This window comes from Lepisma saccharinum, chromosome 28, assembly GCF_977018435.1.
Source record: "Lepisma saccharinum chromosome 28, izLepSacc3.1, whole genome shotgun sequence".
Lineage (NCBI taxonomy): Eukaryota > Metazoa > Arthropoda > Insecta > Zygentoma > Lepismatidae > Lepisma > Lepisma saccharinum.
Window position 1 is genome coordinate 21053062 of NC_139256.1, and position 27687 is coordinate 21080748.

General features: G+C 39.0%; 1 protein-coding gene across 1 annotated transcript; it reads left to right on the forward strand.

The window, feature by feature from the left end:
- Positions 1-770: 770 nt before the first annotated feature.
- LOC145980843 (uncharacterized) lies at positions 771-26044 on the forward strand. Its single transcript, XM_083113928.1, has 2 exons — positions 771-823; positions 25367-26044. The coding sequence occupies exons 1-2, from the start codon at positions 812-814 to the stop codon at positions 26042-26044; spliced, it is 690 nt and encodes a 229-aa protein (XP_082970054.1). The 5' UTR covers positions 771-811.
- Positions 26045-27687: the final 1643 nt, after the last annotated feature.

Consider the following 27687-nt stretch of genomic DNA (forward strand, 5'->3'; position numbering starts at 1 on the left):
AAGATAATGCTCTCCGTGCACTTTGCACCATACCATGAGGCATATATAAGGCGATATAGTGAGTAGTTTCCTACACATGGTTCGATCTCGGCAATTTTGGAGGTGATGTTATCAGCACCACGTTCAGGCCGACTAACCCCCCCAGGGTTACCCGTAGGTGAGCATTTATTTGATGGTGGAGGCAAGGCTGGAGTCAAGGCTCGATAAGTTTGCACTTGAAATCTCTTATTTTTCATTCAGGACAGAGAAACAGAAACATCCATGTCTTAACTGGGATTTGAACCAGCGACATCTGTCGTTCGTAGCTCGCTACACTCACAACTCTTCCACGGAGGTCAACAGCTAGACCACCGCGACTCCCCTTGGTCAACAGAGTTCTGCGAAACATTCAAGAGGGAGGAGCTACTCGATATGCTTTTCTTTCACGCCGTTTTACATTTCTGACAGACGGGAGATTTTGCGGAAAAAACCAGCTTCAGATTTCATTACAATAAAAGTTAGTGCAATAGGAACTGTATCAAATGCAGCGTGTTGCAACTTGCACTGGATCTTCCATTATTGCAAGGATCCACAACGAAGCTTCCGGAAGTCCTGAGGACCTGTCTTCGATCTCTTCCGACAGAAGTGACCACGCCAACGCGCTGAGAAAGGAAGGAGTGGCAGTCAACGTCCGGAGATGAGCGAAGCGTGGGAAGGCACAATTGAGGAGCGAAAGTGCGGATCGCCAAAAGAGAAGACGTATATAACAATGAGGCTGCTTTTGTGGATGCCTAGTCTGGACGGAAGTTGACTGGACACCACTGCAGGAACCATGCGCATCTTGGTGAGTATTCCATAAGCAATGATCTCTTCGTTATAGGTACATCAATATATCTGTTGCGGTGACCTTGAAGCAGTGTCGCTCTAATATTGAGCCTCATAACTCAAAGATGAGCAAGTTCAATTGTTATTGTACAGTGGGGTTCATGAGTATTACCGTGCAAATTCTCCATGACTATTTTCATTAATTTTTCTCTTACATCCTATGTGTTTTTAAGCGACGGATATTTATTTATTCTGGTGCAGAAGTTGTCAACAGCTTATTTTGAGTTTTCTTTTAATTCTTGAAGCTCTTATTGGGTCAAATAAAGTGCACGAACATGGTGATGGACAATTTGCACGGTAATACTCATGGATCCCACTGTACGGTAGCAGACGCAGTTGGGAATATTTGGCTTTTTCCTTATGTTGCCATTCCAGATGGACATTATACATTAACACCCATTACGGTAAACATGCATTGTAGAAGTCGGGCATAGGAGCCCTGGCACCTCTCTAAATCACACTTCTCTAGAATGAAAATTTAAGAGAAACAAAGGCTTCGTAGTTGTGGCTTTTTTGTCGTGAATTACGTATTGGTTTGAAGGTCAACGCAATGTGCATTTTGACAACTCGCTTGTAATTGTTTCGAATTGATTACACACGTAATCAATACATTACAATGCATAACCAAGAGATCCCATGTTCGATTCCCGGTTCGTATCAGACCTTAAAGTGTTGATTCAGTCCCGATTAGCCTCTTCTGTGCATTAAGTGGACTTACACAAAGAGAAAACACTGCAGAGTATTAAGTCAGTAAGAACAGGAGGGTGGCAGCCACAATTACTATACACATACTCTACACACCATCATTTCTAAAAAGATATTTTATTTATAGCATAGTTTTTCTTGCTTGCTGTGAGGTATATAAAAAGGGGGCTGTAAATTGACTGCCTCGGGATCCCCTTACCCAAACCTGGCGTCATCACTGAAATGACTGTGCTAGTAGTAAGACCCCCCCGTCTGTCCCACCTAAACCGGAAATGAGATAAGATAAGAGCGGAAATGATAAGATAAGGGGTAGGCGTTTTGTGAGTTAATTAGAGTGTGTTTCGAGCCGACAGGAAGTGATAAGATAAGAGGTGGGGCGTTAACTGTTTTTCTTGGAACGCGGGAGATAAAGGGGAACAGAAGGAAACATGTTTGGGAGATTGGTAGTAATGAGATAATATGTTGTAAAAAGGATATTGAACACGTGTTAGGAAATGTCAGGAGAATGAGGTGACGTTAGAGTGTGGAGGAAACGGATGTGGGCGAGTGTTTTCTGGGAAGTGGGTAGATAAATAAAGGATTAGAAGTTCGTGGGAACGTTGATAAGGTATGACTGTGTGCAGGATACGTTAGTAGGCGGTGGAATGGAGAGCGGGCAAAAAGGAAAAAAAGTTTCCGAGAGGCAGCATGTGAATAGAATAGAAAAAGTTGTGTTCTCGGAGGAGGTGGAGATTCATAGTGTACCGGGAAAAGAGGAGGACCGACGAGGCACGTGGGCGTTGGATGCCTTGCGCGAGAGAATGCGCAGAGAATATCAGGGAATTTGAGGAGGGGTAGGTAGGTATATAAAAGGTTTTGCCGTGTTTCACTTACACAGTTCGGCAGACTGTACGCTATCAGGTAGTAATCATCTGCGATTTTGCTGACACTTGTTCCTGGACACCCTTGCTGACACTTGTTCCTGGACGAGCTAGGTATCAAATCTGTATTCCGAGGTGAGTACTATAGGTTTCGTACGCCTATATGTGAGTAAAATGTAAATAGGACCAATGTTCGGAAATCCAAAATGGCGACCGGAAGTGGGGTTATCTTGGAAACGGTAAGACTTAGGAAAAATCTGTTTGCGGATTCATCACGTACGCCTATATATGAGTAAAATGTAAATAGAACCTATGCTCGGAAATCCAAAATGGCGACCGGAAGTGGGGTTATCTTGGAAACGTTAAGACTTATGAAAAATCTGTTTGCGGATTCATCATGTACACCTATACGTGAGTAAAATGTAAATAGAACCTATGCTCGGAAATCCAAAATGGCGACCGGAAGTGGGGTTATTTTGGAAACGGTAAGACTTAGGAAAAATCTGTTTGCGGATTCATCATGTACGCCTATATGTGAGTAAAATGTAAATAGAACCTATGCTCGGAAATCCAAAATGGCGACCGGAAGTGGAGTTATCTTGGAAACGGTAAGACTTATGAAAAATCTGTTTGCGGATTCATCACGTATGCCTATATGTGAGTAAAATGTAAATAGAACCTATGCTCGGAAATCCAAAATGGCGACCGGAAGTGGGGTTATCTTGGAAACGGTAAGACTTATGAAAAATCTGTTTGCGGGTTCATCACGTACACCTATACGTGAGTAAAATGTAAATAGAACCTATGCTCGGAAATCCAAAATGGCGACCGGAAGTGGGGTTATTTTGGAAACGGTAAGACTTAGGAAAAATCTGTTTGCGGATTCATCATGTACGCCTATATGTGAGTAAAATGTAAATAGAACCTATGCTCGGAAATCCAAAATGGCGACCGGAAGTGGGGTTATCTTGGAAACGGTAAGACTTATGAAAATCTGTTTGCGGATTCATCACGTATGCCTATATGTGAGTAAAATGTAAATAGAACCTATGCTCGGAAATCCAAAATGGCGACCGGAAGTGGGGTTATCTTGGAAACGGTAAGACTTAGGAAAAATCTGTTTGCGGATTCATCACGTACGCCTATATGTGAGTAAAATGTAAATAGAACCTATGCTCGGAAATCCAAAATGGCGACCGGAAGTGGGGTTATCTTGGAAACGGTAAGACTTAGGAAAAATCTGTTTGCAGATTCATCACGTACGCCTATATGTGAGTAAAATGTAAATAGAACCTATGCTCGGAAATCCAAAATGGCGACCGGAAGTGGGGTTATTTTGGAAACGGTAAGACTTAGGAAAAATCTGTTTGCGGATTCATCACGTACGCCTATATGTGAGTAAAATGTAAATAGAACCTATGCTCGGAAATCCAAAATGGTGACCGGAAGTGGGGTTATCGTGGAAACGGTAAGACTTAGGAAAAATCTGTTTGCGGATTCATCACGTATGCCTATATGTGAGTAAAATGTGAATAGAACCTATGCTTATAATACTGACGTGTGCATAAATAACAGTTTTTTTTTTTTTATTATTTTCAGATGACATTGTTACCTTTTGATTTCGACCTTTTGTATGCTGACCTTAAGAACGAGAATCAGAAGGGAGAAAGAAGAAACCTATGGAATAAGAACCAGGCTAAACATGCGGAGAAACATATTGCGTGTTACGTCGACTTTTGCGAAGAAAACAACTTAGCGGAAGATCTGTTAAAAAATCTGGAAGAAGTGTGCAAAGATATGGAAGTGAGAATCGACAATCTGATAAAAATGTTTTCATGTATAATCGGGAAAAAAGAAAAATCTGCGGTATTCGGGGATTTCGTCGAAAATATAAAACATGGGCAGTATGTACCTTCCCATCTATCTCTTCGAGTGTGCTTTGAATTGATGGAGTTATTTAAAGGTGTCAGACAGCAGAAAGAAGAGGAGAAAATGGGGGACGAGGAGAAAGGAATGGAGAAGAGAATGGTGGAGCTTTTGAAAAAGAGAAAATTGAACAGCTAGAACTAACATTACTAATACACTAACACACTGTTCAATTTTCTGCGGTTGCATTCGAAGAGATAGATGGGAAGTTTATTGATTTGTTGCAATACAAGTATTCACCTGTAGAGTTTTATTATGTGTAACAATTTCTGTGTATATATTTTGTAAACTGATGATCGGCACTATTGATTTGTTACAACACTGATATTATATAATTACTCACCTGTAGAGTTTCATTACGTGTAAAAATTTCTGTGTATATATTTTGTAAACTGATGATCGACACCAATAAAGATTGCGATGTGTAAATATGAACTTATTATTTGACAAAATGAAATTAATATAAGGTACTTACATCGTCCCCGTTCTCCATTCTGATCCTTCGTTAACAATTTGAAATGATCGTAGAGAAACATATGCAGCTGCCGCAAACACAGATTCCAGTATCATACCGTCTTTCAAGATAGTAAGTTGATTGCTGAATCTGGCTAATTGGTATATCCGGTAAACTCTGATTGCAGTATCATATCAAATCCGGTCTAGCTCAATTAGGAGCCGAGCTATTTCCTTATCTACGTCCTTCTTCCTTTGTCGATAGATAAACATTTCGGACGTTCCTTCGTTAAGAAGTTATCTACATCCTGTGTTTACAGATAAACATGAAAACCCTTACATAGCGATATCTACGAGGAAAACGTGGTGAAGACGGTTAACCATTTCCAGGATAATTACATAGGGTCAGTAGAACCGTTAGGATCGGAGATAAATGTTGCGTCATGTTTGCGTATATAAAGAACGGCGTTCTCTCCACAAAACAGTCTTCGTGAAATAATCATTGTACGATCATGGACGTACAGTTATCCGCTGACGAATTACTGGCGTTATACAGGGATGGGTATTTCAAGACACCCGAACAGTTACGTGAAGTGTTAGCATACGTCGCCCAAAAAATCATTTTAGGGGAAAGTGTCTCGTTAATTGGCGAGTATGACCGATTACTACAATCAGTGACAACGTCCGTACCAGAACTTTCCGGACGAGGACGGACATCCTTGGAACAGACTCTATCAGCATCGACATCGAATCCTGTAACATCGAATCTAGTTTTATCACCACAAACTTCGGGAAATGTTTTATCCAGACCAGATACGGAGTCTCGTTCAGGACCGTCTTGGAGATCTGATTCACCCGGACCATCATGGAGGATAGATCAAGCAGGATCACCATGGGGGACTGAGGAACCAGGACCATCGTGGAGGACGGATCAACCAGGGTCATCGTGGAGGCCTGAACAGTCAAGATCATCATGGAGCACAAACCAACCAGGACCATCTCGAAGAAACAGTGTTGAATTATTGGCAAACTCAACAACAGAAGAAAATCCTACAGTTGTAGAAAATAAAGGTAGGAAATCTCGTAAAAGAAAATATGTTTTACCAAATACTGAGTCTATCGGTAACATTACTGTACATAATATTAAAGATATGCAGTATCCTAGATTTAGATCTACAGGTCATCGTATAGAATTTAGTTTTGAACCTCCTTCGGAAAATATTGATCCTCATGAATGGATTCGAGAGGGGCTCACAAACCTTCTTAACTTTATCAAAAGACATGCTAAAGATGAAGATAAAATTGGTTTGAGAATATCTAATTTATCAGATGTAAAGGTAGATGACATCTATGTAGCATGGCACAGAAGTGACCAATTACATGCAGATATGTTATGGGATATTGTAGGCAGAATACTCCAAAGTGCAAAGACATTTTTGATTACTGATCATCTAGTTCTACGTGCTGATCATGTAAGTATTCCTGTGGGGGGTGGAGGACTACGTGCTTACAGTGCACCAAACCATATATTGGTTGCACAGAAAAAAAGTATAGTTTCAGTGAAGAGTTTAAAACAACCTCTATGTCTAGCAGAGAGTTTAGTTATTGGTAAAGCTCGTGCTGACAATGATCCAAATTATAAATCATATGTAAATGGAAGAAATTTGCAGAAACCTGTATTTGAACTCATGAGTAAAGCAGGAGTGAATTTAGGAATTAACGGAGGAGGAATTCCAGAACTTCGAAAATTCCAGCAGTATCTGGTGGATTACAAAATTATTGTCCATAATAATCTTCGTGACCCAAAAGATATTTTATTCGAAGGTCAGATACAGAACGCCTCGAAACATATATATCTTTTGTATGACAGTACAAGACAACATTTTGATGTCATTGTAAACAGAGTGGGTGCATTTGCAGCAAAAGACGTGTGTGTAGGGTGTAATGAACTTATCTTTGATAAACCACACACCCACAGGTGTAAAGAAATGTGTCCAATGTGTCGTGGAATACCACCATGTATACAGGAAAGTAATTTTAGAAAAACATGTGAAATATGCCATCGTTTATTCAAAAACAGTCAATGCTTTACAAAACATATGTCTACAACTTTTAGAAAGGGAACTGTGTGTAAAGAGATTCAGCAGTGTGAAAAGTGCCACAGAATAATTCTAACAAATAACCGACGTGAAAAAGTGCACAATTGTGAGAAGAAATATTGTACAGTATGTAGTCTGGTAAAACCTATAAACCATTTATGTTATATGGGTGTTCCAAAACCGAAAGGTGGTTCTAAATTTCTTTTCATATTTTACGATTTTGAGTGTTATACAGATATTCCTAATACTGATAAAGAAAACTCATTCATCCATGTACCTAATTTAATCGTGTTACAAACAGCATGTCATAAATGTTATCTTTCGGAAGATCTATCTACACCGTGTAAGGTTTGCGGAATTAGACAACATATATTTTGGGAGGATCCTGTTGACACATTCCTATCCTATTTGCAACTACAGAATAAATTTCCACACATCATCATCTGTGCACATAATGCACGAGGGTACGATTGCACGTTTATTTTACGAAGGATGTTGGAGACCAAAATGAATCCGAGGGTTATTCTCAATGGGACGAAAATTATGAGTATGAGATATGAAAACTTGTATTTTATCGACAGCCTGAATTTTGTTCATTCGGCATTGTCAGAGTTTTCTAAAATTTTTGGATTACCTACCCAGAAGGGACATTATCCCCACTTGTGGAATACAGAACAAAACAAGAATTATGTCGGAGAAATACCACCACCGTCAGCATATGGCTATGATCGCATGAAAAATGTAGATGAACAGAAAACATTTCTATTGTGGTACAACGAAGAGAAAAATACTAACAGAATATTTGATAACAGAAAAGAACTTTTAGCATATTGTATCAAGGATGTTACTGTTTTGAGGCAGGGGTGTTTGAAATTGAGATCGGATTTCATAGAAATCTGTAAAATAGACATCTTTAGAGAATGTATCACCATAGCCTCTGTCTGTTCTCTGATATACAGGTCCAAATTCATGTCTGCCAACACGATTGGAATAATTCCAAAAGGAGGATACCACCATGCTGATACAATGTCGAAATTTGCTCTAAAATGGTTGACACACATTGAGAAGGAGAAAAATATCATTCTTATTCACGGGGGACGAACTCGTGAGAAATATGTATTAGGTGGGCGATACAAAGTAGATGGGTATCATGAAGAGACTAACACAGTATATGAAGCATTAGGATGTTTTTGGCATGGTTGTCAACGATGTATGCCCGTCAGAAGAAATACACACCCCCAATACACAGATGTAGATGGTGATGAACAGAGTGGGAAAGAAGATAATGAACAAGATTTATTGAATACTGCAGGATTTCGATATGAGATGACATGTCGTAAGTTAGCAGCACTCAGGATTGAAGGGTATAATGTTGAAGTAATGTGGGAATGTGATTTCAACAGATTCCTCAAAGAAAATCCTGCTATAAATGTGCATCTTTCATCTCATCCTATTGTAGAATGCACACCCTTAAACCCTCGAGATGCTCTCTACGGTGGTAGAGTAGAGACTGTCAGAACCTATTACCAAACAAAGGAAAATGAAACCATCTGTTATAGGGATTTCACCAGTCTATACCCTTATGTAAACAAATACTGCTGTTATCCTGTTGGACACCCTAAAATATTTCTTGGTGAAGATATTCCTGTCGTAGATGAAATTCTGAAAATGGAAGGTCTCATCAAATGTAGAATATTACCTCCAAGACATCTTCTACACCCCGTTCTACCGGCAAAAATTAACCAGAAATTAATGTTCGTTTTGTGTAAAAAATGTGCTCTTCAAACACAGTGTGAAGAAAGGTGTGAACATTCTCCAGACGAACGTGCACTAGATGGAACTTGGGTTATAGCCGAAGTTAGAAAAGCATGCAGTTTAGGTTATAACGTTCTAGCTGTTTTGGAAGTGTGGCAGTATGAAACTGTGCAGTATGATCCATCATCTAAGACAGGAGGATTATTTACAGGATATGTAAATACTTTCCTTAAGATTAAACAAGAAGCAAGTGGGTGGCCTGCATGGTGCCTCACTGAAGAAGATAAAGAACGCTACATACAAAACTATTTCAGCAAAGAAGGAATTCTTCTAGATAAATCCAAAATAGAGATAAACCCCGGAAAACGTACCCTTGCAAAACTATGTCTAAATTCTTTGTGGGGAAAATTCTGTCAACGGGAAAATCTGTCCCAAACAAGTATCATTACAGAAACAAAAGATTTTCTAGACAAAATGACCGATCCTAACACAACAATTAACAGTGTACTATATCTGAATCAGGAGACTGTTATAGTGCATTGGAAATATATCCAGGAAGTTCTCAAACAAAACACGAAAATTAATGTTCCTATAGCAGCCTTTACTACATGTCATGCACGTCTAAAATTGTATGAACTGTTGGAGAAATTAGGGGACAGAGTATGTTATTGTGATACTGATTCAGTCATATATATAGATGCCCCTGATATGATCTACCATCCTGAAATAGGTGATGCACTCGGTGAACTGACAGATGAGCTAGAATCTTTTGGTAACGAAGCAGTTTGTAGGGAATTTGTTTCAACAGGACCAAAATGTTACAGTCTTAAGGTATGTAAACCAGAATGTGCACCCGAATATATATGTAAAATTAAAGGAATCACATTGAATGTAGGAGCCTCACAGGTAGTAAATTTCGACACCATGTGTCGTATGATTAAAGGTGAAGAATTAGAAGTTGTGGTGAAAAATATTTTTCGTATAAGAAGAACCAAAGAACTCAGAGTAATCACCACAAACGAACAAAAAATTTTTCAAGCTGTGTTGTTAAAACGTAGGTTTTCTGAAGACTTCCTCTCCTACCCATTCGGGTATTATTAAATGTACAGGCAGATAATTTTGTAATATCCACAATGGTGAACAATGTTGTGTGAAATATAACATTTTTTGTTTTGTATATATAATATTTTTTGTATATAATACATACTATGTGTATAGACAGATAATTTTCTAAATTGTCATTGGTCAATAATTTTATGTTTAAAATATAACATTTTGTGGTTTTGTATGTAATAAATATGTGTTCTTGTAGAAATGTAGTATGTAAATATGTTTCACATTTTGTAAAAAAAGTAATGCTATGTAGATATATTGTCAATTTATGTATATATTATGGTAACAGAGTCAGAAACTACTGTGTTATCTTCTACCCATTTGCGTATTACTAAATGTACAGACAAATAATTTTCTAATATTGCCAATGGTGATTTTTATATAAATATATATTATGGTAGCAGAATCAAAAACTATCATTTGTCTTTCGAATTCCTCCAATTCACTATCGTAAAAATTCTAAAACATGGTGTTTCCTAAACTTGTTCATCCTTTTACAATGATGGTCTGTGGAGCATCAGGGAGTGGTAAAACTACTTTCGTGACAAACCTTGTCGATTCTATTGCTCATCTTGTAGAAGGGTCTGTTAAAAAAATAGTATGGTGTTACGATCAGGAAAACAGTACCCCCAAAAATATTGGTAATGTAGAATACCATAAAGGAATTGTTGATTGGCAATCGTGGAACGGTAAAACACCCACCCTTGTAATTTTAGATGATCTTATGATGGTTGCTCAAGGAGAAAAAGTTGCCGATCTTTTCACAAAAGGTAGTCACCACAAGAATATTTCGGTAGTCTTCATAACACAGAATCTTTTCCACCAGGGAAAAAATTGTAGAGATATCTCTTTAAACGTAAAACATTTTGTCATATTCAAAAATCCACGAGATATGAACCAATTCACCGTGTTCGCACGACAACTTCATCCTCACCGTATGAAAGAACTCGAAAAAGTATATATAGATGCAACAAAACACCCTTTCAGTTATTTGTATATTGATCTTTCCCAGTCAACACCTGATCCTCTACGTTATCAAACAGATATTTTTAACAAGGATTATTCGACAGCATATCTTCCTCACGAATGTCTAAAACATCGAGATGAAGAGAACGAGGAAGAGACGTACCAGTTCACATTCTAAACATAATATTTCGTTGAAGAAACACTCACCTTTTTTACACTTGCTGAAAAATTCTCCAACAAAAGTTCGTAAATCCTTGCTAAAGAGTGCTCCTAAGAAATCAATTCGTTTCATAAGCGAGTGCTGTCTAAATGTTTTAAAAGGTAACGTAAAACTTAAACCTTCTGTAAAACGTCGTCTGACACCTTACAAGAAGGTTTTACGTAATCTTGTAAAACCCAAAGTGAACATCGAAAAACGAAGAAACATTCTCGTCCAGAAAGGAGGGTTTCTACCTTTACTTCTAGGTTCCTTGTTATCGGGACTTCTTGGAACTCTTCTCCCACACTAAAATGTCATCTGCTTTCAAAAAAATGATTGTTTTATCACCAGAACAGTTAGAACGTATTCGAAATATCGAATCGTCTGTGCACCACAAATTATCAATTTTAGATAAAAAAATGAGTGATATCCTAAAAATGAAAAACATATCGGACGATCAAAAATGGCGTCTTTACAGAAAAGAACTGGACGAGTATTTATGGCTGAGTCGAAAATCCAAAGAACCATTACAGATTCCCATTGTTCAAGATAACGACGGTTCTTCTACTATTTCACCAGAATCGACGTATTTTCCTCAGAATCTGGCAGAGACGTTACCCCGTAATACACGTCATCAGTTACAGAATATCATCGATGAGTACCAATCCACGGCACAACATTTGATAGACGAACGTCAGGAAAAAACACTTCCGGATCCGAAAACATTGAACTTCTCATCGTCGCCAACGGAAAGCCCTGGACCGTCTCATCGACAGAAGAAGAAGAAGAAGAAAGTGACCGTCCGTGTTTCCAGGAAAACTACACCTTTTCTGAGAACACCTGACGCTTACAAACTGGTTCCTCTGAGAAAAAGCCGTAGACAGAGAGATCGGTCATGGGAGTCTCTAAGTTGAAACACGATAAAATTCTCACCAAAGTATATTACGATCCCCGACACCACGCTTCATTCTCATCTGTAGATCGTCTGTGGAAAGCGGTACGGGATAAAAATATATCCCGCGATACGGTGAAAAAATGGCTGATGCATCAGGAAACCTACACTCTCCACAAACCGGCGAGAAAAAGGTTCCCTCGAAATCGTTACAATGTGTGGAACATAGACATGCTTTGGGAAGCTGATCTCAACGACATGGCATCGATTCAAAAACATAACGACGGATACAAATATCTTCTGACAGTGATCGATGTATTTTCAAAATATGCCTTTGCATTACCGCTAAAAAATAAAACAAGCAATTCTGTAACCGAAGCTTTCAAAACTATTTTCGAACAAAACAGACGGAAACCTGTTACACTACAGACCGACCAAGGAACGGAATTTACAAATTCTACATTCCAGAAATTTTTGAAAAACCAACATGTACAATTCTCGACAGCAACAAATTATCCTGTGAAAGCGAGTGTAGTGGAACGTTTCAACAGAACATTAAAAGAACGGATGTGGAAATATTTCACCTCAAAACAGACAAGACGCTATGTAGATATTTTACCGCAACTTCTCGAAGGTTACAATACGGCGATCCACAGTTCCATAGGAATGGCCCCTCGAGATGTCAACGAAACAAACGTTTACATTGTGTGGAAACGTCTCAACAAACCTGACAAACATGTCTCGCAACCATCTTCAGATCTGAATGTTGGTGATATCGTACGAATTTCTGTAGTCAAAGGACATTTCGAGAAAGGATACGAACAATCGTGGTCACGAGAACTTTTCAAAATCCATTCTCTTGTTCAGCGAACACCTGTACCTGTATACATATTAGACGACTTAAATGAAGAACCAGTAAAAGGTACATTTTACAAACATGAACTGCAGAAAGTTTATTCGGATCCTGAAGAAGAGTATAAAATTGATAAGATTTTGAACACCCGGGGAAAAGGTAAAAATTTGGAATACCTGGTTCGTTGGCTCGGATATCCACCTAGTTTCGATTCGTGGATCAAGGCATCTTCCGTAAAACAGTTGTCGGAAAAATAACATATTTATATCAAAATATAACGTTACTGCGATCCAGTGAGTCCTCTGTGTTCGGCGAGAATGGACGAAAATTTCTACGTTTACCTCCTATCATCTGCATCGGAGGAATATTTTCCAGACAACACACTCACCCATTTCACCGTAAAACTTGCTAAACGGATCGATCTGTCTCCAGAATTGTGGGAAGTCGGATTGGCAGAACTACATTATTCAACTCTATACGACAATGTTTTGGAAACTGATTCTGGAATGTTAACTCTTCCTGTTCGGACATATGCAAGTGCTGAGGACCTAGTCTCTACCATCATCGAATCTCTCCCCGACGACCTGGAAATAAGGAGATCCGTTCTCGAGAAATTCTGGCATTTTTTGACGGAACCGCAATGGGGAACATTTGGATCTACTGTTTGTGCGGATAACACACTCTATATTAACGAACAACCATTTTATTTTCCTGCAACAACATATACGATAGAGGATCTGATTTATTTCCTGAAAACAGACCCTGCTAATGTAGCTGTTCCTACTCATCTCAGGTTTTTCTTCAAAGAGGCTGTGTACAAACATCTATCCGTGATAGGGGTTCCTAAGCCTGAACCTGACGATGCTCCAACAAATACCGTTACACCCATAAACGAAACTGATGACTATGCTAAATTTCGATATGACATATTGAAATCTATTTATTCTACGCACGCACAGTCCAATAGCGTTGTGGATAAAAACCCATATATATTTATTTACTCCGATCTGGTGAAACAACAATTGGTCGGGGGAGAAATGGTACGTCTCTTGCGTCTTACCCGAAAACAGTGTTCGGACACAAATACGTCTTGCACAGTACCCGTAGCCCATCAATCATTCGACCCGATTCATTACGTTCCTCTGGATAAAGCCTCTTTCGAAACAATAGAAATTGCTTTGTACGATAGAAAAGGAAATTTTTTACCTTTGAGAACTGGGTCCGTACCCACAATCGCTGTTTTACATTTTCGTAGAAAAGCAAAGTCCTTTTAAAAAACAGTAGACAGCTATTTCTCTCAGTCTTTGTCGAAAAGCGAATGAATCACCATGAATTCGCAGACCGAATATTACAGTAACCAAATCCGTGGAGGAATTGGACCCATCTACCGTTCAACTAGAAATCAAAAAGGGAGAGGATTGGGGTCACTTTTCGCAGGACTGTTTAGAATGGTGAAACCTCTACTCTGGAGCGGTGCAAAGACGATCGGAAGAGAAGCTTTAAAAACAGGAGCTAACATTATCACCGACATTGCAACAACCCAACAAACTCCGAAAACTATTGTTCGTCAACGGGTACGTGAAGCAGGTCAAAATCTTCAAAGTAAAGCACAACGGAAAATCGACTCTCTGGTAGGTTCCGGTATAAGAACCAAACCTGCAACAAGAATTGCTCAGTTGATGTTAAAACGTTCAGCCACCCGTATTAGAACATCTACGATCCGTAAAAAACAAGCATCCAAAAAACGAAGGAAAACATCTGCAAAATCTAGGAGAACACGTAAAAGAAAAATCAAACAGAAGGTCTCAGGGAAAGATATTTTTGGATAATGATGGAGGATAACATGTGCATGATCTCGCAGTTCGACCTCTTCCGGAAAAAACCTATTCAGCAAAATGTGGAAAAAACGTACACAGCCACCTACAAACCTATCGCTTCCATCGATAATCAGAATATAATTCAGTTTGTCATACCGGCGGCAGGAACTGATTTTCTCGATCTTTCATCTGCCTATCTCCGTCTGCAAACGCAAATGGTTAAACAGGATGGAAGTCCCATGAGTGCTTCCGAAACAGAAAATGCCCTCACAAAAAACTGCGGGGTCGTGAATTATCTTCTCCATTCACTCTTTTCCCAATGTACAGTGACTCTCAACGGCATTGCTGTAACAACCGCCGATAACAATTACGCATATAAAGCGATCTTCGAAGCAGCTATCAATTACGGAAGCGATGCCGCAAACACGCATCTCACGAATGCCCTGTGGTATTTGGACACACCTGAACATCAAGATCAAATCACTGCCGACAACACAGGTTTCACCACAAGGAAAAAATTCTTCCAGTATGTTTCGACGATCGGAAATCCTACGGAAGTGACAGCCGTGGTCGACCTTATGGGAAAACTTCACATAGATTTCTTCCACCAGTCTAAATACCTGCTCAACGGTGTTGAAGTACGCATAGATCTAGCTAGATCACGTGACGCTTTTTACATCTGGGGAGACCAGACATCACCTACAGTAAGAATAAAAATTTTAAAAGCTGTTCTCGAAATAAATCACATCATTCCTACTCCTACCACCAGTTTGGCCATAGACAGAGCACTCACTTACGCTCCTGCTCATTATCCGTTCACCAGAAGCGTCATCAAAGCTTATTCTTACGTCGCCGGAACGCAGCAGATTTCGATCGATAATGCTTTTCAAGGTCCTTTTCCGAATGTTGTTCTTTTTGCTATGGTATCCACCGCCAGCTTTCTCGGAGACAGTAAGAAAAATCCGTTCGACTTTAGAAGTTTTAACCTATCTTCTTTCCATCTTGTGAAAAATGGAGAACTCGTACCTTCCGAACCTTTACAAATCACCACAGGAGGAAACAGCGGATTGATAACACGTGCCTATCAAACTCTATTTTCCGGTACAGGCATTCACCACGCCAATTACGGACACCAGATCACACGGAAAATGTTCGAGAACGGATTGTTTTTCCTGATTTACGACATAACGCCAGACTCTTCAGGAAACGACACGCACACCAGTCTCCAGGAACAAGGCATCATCGGAGCCGAGATGCAGTTTTCTCCTCAGCTGTCGGAAAATATAACATGCCTTTTGTATGCTGAATTTGAATCTGCAGTAGATATACCTAAAGACAGAAGTGTCATCCTCCATCAGTGAGACCGAATTTTCCATAAATATATGTGCCTGTGTTTCTGACTCCCAGTGTTACCGAAATAGCTCTTACGTAAACATTATACTGCTTGTGATGGAAAAACCCACCAAAGTGATAACCCGTACTATTAAGCATAGTAGTGTTTCTTCGAAAGTGACAACTTCAAAACCTGTGAACATACAAGTGTTTCCCGAACTACTTGACAACACCCCTGGAAGCATAGAAATGACCAAAGACAGACACATTATTATACATTATTGAAAACATAAGCAGCATGAACACGTCGCAGATCAGACAGATTCTATCTCGTAACTGTTCCACCAGAAACATTTTTTACGGTGTTTACCCGAGAGATCTTTTACCTCGGACGTTTCCTAAGCCAGCCTTGGTCATCGCAAACACTGACAAGTCCGACTCCCGGGGTACACACTGGGTGGCCTTCTATTTCGACAAAAACAATGTGGCCGAGTATTTCGATTCATACGGATTTCATCCTTTCTATCAAGAATTCGTAACTTTCCTGAACAGTCATTCCTCGGTCTGGACTTACAACAGCATTCCCTTACAGGGGATATTGGCCACAACATGCGGTCATTACTGTTGCGTGTATGCTTATTACAAAGCACGTCACGTTACAACCAAGGATTTCATCCAGACATTTCCACCAGGTATCAGTAAAGATGGATATATCCTGCACCGTTTTCGTCAGATCTTCAAATGTTTACCACATTCCAAGTGTCCCAGAGGGGAACAAACGTGTTGTTCTATCCACACAATCCAGGCTCGTGTCATGAAGAAATCTATTTAAAATGTGTGCTGCGTATCTTTCTCTCAGTGCCATCGAGACAGTTCTAGTGAACACATCATGGAACCTCCTGCTGTTTCTATAATGGAGAAACACGACAAACTTGTGACGCGCATGACTAATCAGGATGATGTTTCCAAACGTAAACCTCGAAAACGTGTGCAACCCATTAAATTAGAAACCGTTACTATCAAGAACGAGGCGGCTGACGAGGGAATCGATGTGACTACGGATTGTGATTTCATAAAAAGACGTAGGGAAATAGGCTTTTCCACAGATACAATCCAGTGTCCTGAACTACACACCGTAGAGACATGTTTCGATCTCTATCTTGCGAACACATATTTTCTGAACAAAGAGAAGAGCAAGTACGTAGCGATAGGATTCGAAAAAGAATCCCCTTTCAATTTAGTGTGGGAGTTTTCGCAACAGGGGAGATCACCCGTACGTATCGATTCTAAACAGATTAGAGAACTGTGTGCTTCGAAATCTGACTTATTAAATTACGTCGAAACAGGTCGACGATTCAATTATTTGGTTACTGGAAATATCACCGTTAGTGGTGTAAATTTTTTCGGGAAACGTTGCATCTCAATGTATCAACATCATTCACCAGATGCTTTTATTTTCACAGATTCTGAACTACACTTATTTTTGTGTAACCTTTTTAGACCTCTGCAAAAATTAATGAACGACCGTTATCATAAATTACAACCCGAAATGGAGGCTTTTGTATATTGTATAAAAAAGAATATGAGTTCAGGAAAAAAAGAAGTACCCGATGTAGTGAACTATTTTTATGTATTCTGGTACAACGAATTGATGATTGAAATATATCTTCAGAACAATCTTGGACACACATTGATATTGTAAATAACTTATGTTATGTATCTGATGCTGTAAAGTATCCATTGTAAATCTATTCCATATTGTAAATGAACCATTGTTATTTTTATGTATTGTAATTCAGTCTTTTTTATTTTATGTATTCTAATATAACCCTTCAGGTATTGTAAACCTTCTATATCATCAATTGTAAATAAAACATTTGTGTTATTCTATATCCACACTATCAATTATAAATAAAACATTTGTATATTTTGAACATTTTTTTATTTCTTACAATAAAACATGTACATTTTCCAGACATTTTCAACTGCACAGGTTTTTTCACCTTTACCATGTTCTTTACATTTTAAACTTTCTGCACTGTTTTTGACACTGCTTAACTTTGGACATTCAAGTTCTTCGATATTGCATACAGTCATCTTACCCTCACCTTTTTTCCCCACTAATGTTTTCACCCATTTCATTTTCTCCGTACCTTTAACATAAACTTGCTGATTCATAAGCACTAAATACAGAAGATCTTCTAATTTCTCGTACGGTAGCCAACCATCATTCCAATCGAGACCATGTTTGTTGGTACGGAGCCAGTAATTCACTCGGCGATACTTTTCACTCAACAAGTGTAAACCATATGGAGGTTTCACTAAACAGTCAAATGCACTGTCGAAAGGAAATTTTAAAATTCCTACTTCTTTACACACAAATTCTCCTTCGACTCCTCGAAAACCTTGAATGTCCAAAAAACAGGCATCCATTTTGTTCAACAGGTGAAAACAGTTAAGGTATCTTCAATGCTGCCCCGGCATACGGCACACTTGTCCAATTGAGAGGCACAGAGACCACAGGCTACAAAATGTCGACACGGAAGAATTACCACACTGCAAGCGTTTTCAAAACATATTTTACAGAGTAGCACAGAATCCACACTCTGATTATCGGATGTTTTTTCAGTAGTTTCCACACTGTCGCAATATTTGCAACTTTTCGAATCACTGTGTAACGCTGCAACACTCTGTATGTAACTACAGGCTGGTATTGCCTGGTAATGTTCTAGAATCGGGCAATCTTCGGATGTCCAATCACACACTCCGTACCCACAATGGAAACATATTACCCTATCACTGAATCCTGAATAATAAAAACCTGCAGTGACTAATTCTTCAGCAGTCTGACGTAATCCTATTGGCCACTTTCTGTAAGTCTTGTATCTCGCATTCACCGACATATAATCGGTGGTAAAAGGACCGCCTGCTATCAGACGAGTATGGTAAGTATACACTCTCATATGTCGAACAAAGAAAACTCGTATGATACTGTAGGTATCGGGTATGAAGGTTCAGCCAGAATATTCTCAAAATCAGATACTGTAGGTGACGGGGTCCTCGGTATCGGCGATAAAGGTTCAGCCAGAATATCCTCAGGATCGTCGGGGAACAGCCGTCTGCGAAAATCGAAACCTTCGGGAGGAACCACAGGGAAACAAGGATGACCTTCTAAGTTAAGTAACAATGGACGATCACAGCCAGAACACCACACGGAATTTCTGTCTGCCAACAAAGAAAGCCACTCTTTCACTCTCTTCTTCAAAGCTTCGCCCAACTCTTCCTTCCTGCGACGTAGTTCGCAGATACACCCGTGACTCGGAAATCCTGTTCTCTCGTCACCTCTTCTTTTCCTCTCTTCTATCTCCTTCAAAGTCTCGCAGCGACGGTGAAGTCTTTTTCCTGAACCGTTGACCACGTGACATCCACACCAGGGAGATTCAGGTATCGCTACATACATAAACGGGAAATAACTCAGCAACCGATCCAGGGCCGTTCGATCGCTGTCCAGATCGCCGCAAGACCGAACAACTTCCCAGAACTCTTCGTAGCTGATCTCGTAGAAATTCACACCATTATCAGACAAACGTGTACCGCTTACATCCATCCTCACATGATACTATTATCCTCTATCCTTTCTATTTATACCCTTTTCCCTCCTACGTCACCATTTCCGTTAAACAAACTTAAAACTACAAGGCTACGCCCAAAACATGTTCGCGCATGTTCACACAGAACCGTTACACCACCCAGAAATTGCAAATTCATACAAACCTACGCCCAAAACATGTTCGGGCATGTTCTATTCAGACAGAAAAACGTTACACACATTTCCAGGAATATCAGACTCATCAACGGTCTCAAACGGGAAACGCCCCCAAAAATAACCACCTATCTCATCAACACCGGAAACCCTTATCAAGTCCTCATTAACAACAACTCAACTCCAGATTCAAACACAGGTGACGTTACGGTAACACCCATTACAAACCAAAAAACCAGACACATTTAAAAACTTTCATTCCACGAACAAGTTTCCTCCTGTTCCCCTTTATCTCCAGAGTTCCAAGAAAAACACTTAACGCCCACCTCTTATCTTATCACTTCCTGTCGGCTCGCCACCTCTTATCTTATCACTTCCTGTCGGCTCGAAACACACTCTAATTAACTCACAAAACGCCTACCCCTTATCTTATCATTTCCGCTCTTATCTTATCTCATTTCCGGTTTAGGTGGGACAGACGGGGGGGTCTTACTACTGTGCTGTTGCTTGTTAACAAATCATCTCCAACAGCACAAAGAAACAGACGAAAAGAAAATGAACTTCACATTTGGAAACATCCATTAATGGTGGACAGTGAAATCTTATTTTAAAAGAGGTCAATTTCATCCTGAGGAATACCAGTTCAAACCATGTTAACATTTACATTATAAGAAATATGACATTCTCCTCGATACTTCTATCCACAGAACTTCTGAATTTTTATATCATAAACTCAAAACTATATTCGAAAAACAAAACAAATCAACATCTCTAAAATTTAGAAATAATACTGTAGAAGAAATACAAAGAGCTGTACTTAACCTTTGGGCCAGAATGCATCATATATAGCAATCACTTACCTGAAAGAGAAGAAAGTATAATTATTAGTAGGATGACTTTAACATGAAAATAACGCACAAGATGTTTAAATGACTAAAACAAAAATTTTCCTACAAATTTTCAATTGAAGTGCAATGTTCAATTTTTTTATGTCTTCTATTAATGAGCAACATTTTCATGACAAAACAACTATATTCAAAAGAGTAGTTGAGAAACACAAGTACAGCCTCCGAGAAGAAAATCAAAGACGTTCACATTCAATTTGTGAAGTTTTAAATATTATAGTGTGTAAACATTTCTTTTAATGTTATCTGGTTCATTCTTCTCATTGGAGAGCCCCCTTCTCCCCACATGTTTACTTTAACTTGTGGTTTGCACAGCCACCGAATGCCAGGTTCATATTTCTGACTTATTTTCTCATTTCCAGAATGAATTCTTCCATATTTCGTAACGAAAAATAACAAACGTTGACAAGCGGGAAACAATTCACAAAAATGGCAACATCGTTTAAGGCATCCGCGTGTGACCGACTCCACTTCATGCCTTGTATCTTACTGGTAGCACTGCATGTAACTAACTTCGTCTGGTGTCCGAATTGGTATAGATGCCAGCTTGGGGTATCTCTCACGCCGCAGTGTTCTGTGTTTCTAACTGGTATCCCAGTGTGACAGGGCTGATATATTCAGAAATCTTAGTCTATTGGTTTTTCAGGGCAGATTTCGTGTTTTGTTTACATTCCGAAATCTTAGTATCCATTTTTTTAGAGCAGATTCTGCTGTTTATCTACATTCCGAGATATTTTAGTTTATCCGTTTTCCAGAATACATTTTGTGGTTTGTTTACATTAACAGATACCTTAGTTTATCCATTTTGAGACACAGATTCTGTGGTTTATCCACATTCCGAGATACTTTATGCGTTTTAAGGGTAGGTATTGTGGTGTGTTTACAGTCCAAAGTCTTTGTCTATCTTTTTTCGAGAGCAAATTTTTCTGGTTATTTATATTCTGAAATCTTAGTCTATCAGTTTCTCAGAGTAGGTTATGTGGTTTGTCTACAGTCCGAAACATTAGTTTATATGTTTTCCAAAATAAATCTGAACATGTTAAACTCATAAAGGCAACGCTCTTGTCTTTCAAAATTTGAAAGACTGCACTTTAGACAAGGACATATACACGTTGAATTTGGATGCAGAAAGAGGCTGTAAATGGCTTGGAAACTGTAAACATATCAGTGATAAGCTGTCGAGGCAGCTTTGGGAAACAACTTTCAGCCACCAAACGCCCACAAAGAACAAGGGAATTCAACAGAATGGATGGCCAGCTATCTGGACTTCAGATTTCTGCAGCCCACACTGTACCACGCATTCGCACATCGTTCGGTAAAAGTTGTCGTAGAGAAGCCCACACAGATAAGGAACGTGATCAGTCAGGAAATAAATAGAGAGAGAGAACAAGAGAGGAAAGCAGGCCTGATAACTAACTTGTAGAAAGTGGCGGGAAAGTGAAATGATGGGTGACTTTTGAAAGGTAGGCCCACGCATTATGGACGTTGTTACACTCAATAATCACTGGTACTGTTCCGTCATCTTTCTAATGTTGTAGTGTAGAGTTCGATCTGTATTTGCGTCAGTGTGTATGATGGGCATAAATGAAAGGAGTTTATACCTCAGGAGCATATATGAGGATGACAGTGTATATTTGTTCCAATTCATGTTATTTCACCTTTATTTGTGATTATCCTATGGAAATCATAAGTGCATATCTTAAACAAATATACAATTCAGGGTGTCTCCAATTTGGTGTAAAAAAAATACATGACTTTCTCAGCCCAAGAACCAAAATTGTACATGTCTGGAGAAGGACACTATTTCAGCTAAATGCACACTTGGAGAATCCCACTAACCATATACTGGAATATTTACTTCACATGTAAAGGTAATAATGAGAAGGGGGAGCTCAACAATAATTGACTGTTAGATATGGGGGGGAATCAAGTATCAGGGATGAGTTTTTATGTGATACTTGCCATGTTTTAACTAATAATTAACAACGAATATTTTTTTTATAATAAATCATACATTAATGCATAGATAATACATAATTATAGAACAATTTCATGACATGTGTATTGTTCCCAACAACTATTTACCAAACACACTAAAAAGCAAAGAGGAATGTGTAAATTTCAATAGCCACCTATTGTAGTAAATTTCTACATGAAACTAGTTAGAATTTAGTGTAACTTTTAGTAATATTCAGTACATCAAACTGAAGTATAGTTTGTCAACAAGCTTTAAATGTCATGCTTGTCTTCTCTTTTCTTTTTTGCTCAAAAAACTTCTTTCAGTACACTACTATAAAATGTTGACTTTTCCATAAACACAGTAAATTTCCCTGACATTTCCATGACTTTTCTAGTAAAAAATAAATTTCCATGACATTTCCATAACTTTTCCAGGAAAAAAAAATCCTAACTTTTCCAGGATTTTCACACTGGTAGACACACTAATGGTATGAAGAAAAGAAGAGTCGTCACAGTAAAGAGAGATGGCATTATTGACCAAAAGTCGTTCCCCAGTGAGTGAAGGCACATTGAAAAAACACTGGTGTTAAAGCGACACACTTAAAAATTTACACCTGTAAATTTATTTCAGTCAGCCTACCTCCATCGAGGTAGACCTTAGATGTCGTATATTTCAAACCCGTGTAAGGCATGAATGTGTTTGTTGCACCATTTGTTTCATAAGCCCATCTACATCGTTGCGATTAATAGAGAAAAGTGACATAAAATAACAATAAAAATAATTATCTTTCGTTGTAGAGTTTGGTACTCTCATGTTTGTGATCAAAATTGTAAACTATTGTACAGTGTCTTCAATTATTCTTATTTACCAGCTTGTTTTTGTTGTTTTGTTATCCTTATGGTGATTTCTTATGCAAAATTATGTGCTTTTTATGGTTGCATGCAGTGGCGTGGCATGACTTTTTCAAAAGTGTTACTGGCCATCAGACGTTATCATCTCCACCCTACCCCCCCAAAAAAACAAGCCTTTGATCTGGATTTTTGTTCATTTCGCTTTATTTTTTTTTTCAATCCGCTCAATGAATGATTTAGCCACAATCACTCCTAGAAAGAACTACCACTCATGAGAGACCGCGAAAATCCAGTGAATAATGGTCGAGCCTTGTCAACCATCTCTGTTTCTTTGCAAAGGGGTGGAAAAGGGAAGAAGAACCACACATTTCTCAGGTCAGTTTGACGTTTCTGCGGTGAGCAGACAACAGAATTCCCCTGCTCCAGCGGTGGAAGGGAAGTCCAGATGTAGACGTACTACTGTTGGCAACTTAGTTTTTTGAAGCAACGTTTGTCCAAATCACGAATCGCATCAAGTACTTATCTTTTCGTCTATTGCGTAAACGGCCTCAGTTGTAGTTAAATTCAGCTTTGGCTTTGCAGTCTAGCTCTTGTTGCTTCAGAGAAATAGTATCCCCGTTTTAGGCGGAATTTAGCTCTTTTCTGGAAATCCAATGTGACAACACTTGCTGAACCGGTAGGCTGCAGCGGTAACTGGTCCCCTAAACAGGCATATGAACAACCCCCTAGCACACTTGCCTCTAAGTCTTTCCCCGATGTTCCCTTCCATTAGCACCCTTTCCTCTTGTTACCTCTTGAGGGTAGCAGACCACCCTGCCTCTTTGCTTTTGTCGGCTGCAGAAAGAATGTGCTCTGCAATATACACTCGCCTGCAATTCTGTCGGTTAACATATTTAACAATGTTGTTATTTTATTGAGAAAAAAAAAACTTTTTAATTTCTTTACATTTTGTTGTTACCTGCACGAGCACTCCACGCCTTGCATGTCTTTGTTACAAGACATGTACAATTGGGAATTTGTGCTAATTAACATGTTTATAATGCTACTATGATAACATGCTGAAATTAAGAAGTTCTGCAACAGAGAGAGACAATTGCAGGGTTTTGCAATGCTGCCTTTGTATTTGCACATGGTCTGTTGGTACAAGGACTACATCAACCAGAAAATTGCAAGTTACGTAGCAGCGAGTTGTGACGTACATGTACACAGCACATGCCTGGAACAAACAAGACTTCTCATCCTATAACCACCAGAAGATATATTTCACAAATGTTTTAATTGCTATTCATAGAGAGCGTTCACGCCGGTTTATTCTAAAGAAATGGTGATTTCTAGATTTCACTGCAGGGATGCCCACAGTGACGATAATGGCGCGGACCACGTCATCAATTATGTAAAATTCAACATGAAATTTTGTAAAACATATTAAAAAAAAGTTTACATCATGGCACAATTTTTTGTGTGAATTGTTGTTTTAAGTTCACTGTATGCACAGATGAGCTGGTTCCAAGTCACTTTTTCTACTGGGTGCACCATATTTAATCCATTAGATAAATTTAGGGGGAAGTTTCTCATAATCTCATTCTCAAAATGGCAGTTAATTATCTACCTATACTCTATCCCGGGAATCTCTGGAGCAAGGTCGTGCAAAAGGATAGGAAGGTGGTGGGCGGAGCGAAGCAGTACACGCTGATATGCACGTGTTCATTGGTCGAGCCCTCTCGAGTCACTACTTGCGCAGAGACGTACTTTCGTTCGCTCGCTCCAGATATTCCTGAGACAGAGTATAGTTACGCTTAATTTAATTTCAAATCATAAGTAAGTGGTAATTTGTAAATATTAGTATTGTTTTATTTGTATTATAATTTGATGTCTATGGCACCCCCTCTCCCTACCCTGCAGGAAAGTGACAGGTTTCAACGCTGCTTACAGGCTTAGATGGGTTTGAGTTATGCGTTGATGGGTCAGTGAGTGAGGACAAACTGTGTATTATGATCAAAAGTGCAAAACTTTATGGTTTGTGTTTCATAACAAATTGTCTTTTTCTTTGCAGATTCGCATTTTTCTGTTGTCTGCAGCAGCACTAATCGGCACTAACGCTTCAAGCGAAAAAGTTAAGGAGAAAAGGGGAGTACCTTCATATGCCCCACCCGTTTTTTACAACCACTTAGGGTTAGGTCACCATTACAACCAAGGTCACTTAGGACCTGGGTACAGTTTTGCGCTACCCTTTGGATTAGGGTACAACCACGGGTACGGGTATAAAGCACTCCCTGAACCCGGTTATGGACTTGCCCAAGGTGCTTTTGGGTACAACACCTACGCACCATACCATCCCCATGGCGTTTTAGGGTATGGCGGTTTGGGTATTTTACCATACGGCTTTGCATATGCTCCCATAATCGCTGCACCGCATGCAATTTCTGTGGTGAAACCAATCGCCATAGCTAAACCAGTGGCTTTTGCGACTCCCGTACCTGTGGTTCCTTCACATCCGCCACCACCGCCGGCACCTGCACCAAAACCACCAATGAAGGCCGGTTATCCACCGTCAGCATACGCTGGTGGTCACACTGCACCAGCAGAACACCATCATGGACCAACCGGTGCCCACCATGAGTCTTTACCGTCTCCCAGATCAAGCCACGGACATTCAGGCGTACCAGGAGGTCATCTTCAACCACCCAGTACTGGATTTACATCAGGAGGTCGTGGTGGCTTCAATGGATAGTAAATGGCATGGTAGTTGGTACGTAAATTTAAGTAATTCTAATTGAGTTTAAGGTGGTGAGGTTGCAGATGGTACATATTTGCAACCAGTGGCGGCGATCAGAGGGGCGTGGGGGTAGTTGTGCCCCACATTTTGCCACTTTTGCCCCCTCACTATGCTAAACCTTATGTATAAAGAGAAAGTAAACTGACCTTGCCCCACCCGCCAGTATTGGTACCTTGCCCCCGCAGCTTTGGAACCGAACCGCCGCCACTGTTTGCAACTACCGTTTGACTTCAGGGCGCATACAAATCATGATTTCTATTTAAGAAATCAATTTGATGCTTCTATCTAATTTTTATTTAAAAAAAATTATAGTTTGCGATATATTAGAAGAAAACATGCACAAATTGTGGATTGATGGTGTTATGCCCCTCCCGAGAATCTGAATGGCACAATGTAGTCCTGTACCCCCATTTTCCTACACCACTGCTATCAATACATTGCACATCGCAATCATATTTTCACTAAAAACATTTTCTAAAGAAAAATAGCAATAGGCCTACCTTTACCACTGTCAAATCAGATTCATACATTAAGATTGCAAACACTGTGAAAGATAAATTCATTGTAAAATATTTTCATTTCATGTATGCACCCACCACAAATTAAAAAGAGCAAGCCATCATCTTCTTCTACGGATTAATAATGTCAAATATTAGGAACCGCGCTTTCAAGTACAAAATTGCTGTCAAACCTTGAACGACAGACTATGAACATTCTTAAAGCACTAAAGAACCAACATGCATTAAGAGCAATTCCATTGTGACAAATTTACATTCATTTTAAAATTATTTTCTTAGCACCTTCAAACATGTAACTCTATCAATTCATGTAATTTCAGTTTTCTTGATGAAAGTTATTTAATTTCAGAATATTCCTCCCCATCTTAATTTTCAGCTACAGGAAACACATGTTTTGTAATTCTGACGGGTGAGACCCTTCTGAGACATGACTTTATGACCTTCCCAGGCTTTCAGAAAACTCTGTGAAATATATGGGTTCACTGAAACAATTTTATTTTATTTTCCCAAAGCAAATATTACTCACATTTAGATGCTTTTAGTTCCTAAAAAAATATTACTACATACATTTTTATAAACATGTTTTGCCTGTGACTGGTGTGACATCATGCACATGTAGAATTATGGAACAATGCAAACGCTATGAAAATTATCATAAATAGATTCTTCAAACTTTGTTTCAGAAATTAAGTAGGATACTTCAGTGTTTGAAAGATACAGAAACAATAAATGAGACAATTAGAACAAAATTAGAATTAATTTAGGTTAGGTTAGGTTAGATTAGTATGGTATGATTCTGTATCATAACGAAACTGAATTAAGTGGAAACACCACACATAAAATTCCACCTCTACTATAAAAAGTAATGTTTTTGAAATAATGTTATTTACAAGCCACGAAACTAGTGGTTGTATTTCTAATTCCAAATTCTACATAGTTTTCCCTTTAATTTCGCACATAAGAATTAATACTTTCATTAAAAATAAATTAACCTTGTTTGTCCACTTTCACATGGAATGACTCTTAACAAGAAATGACCATAAAGCACGATTGATGCAATAAGATACCATTTAAAGATAG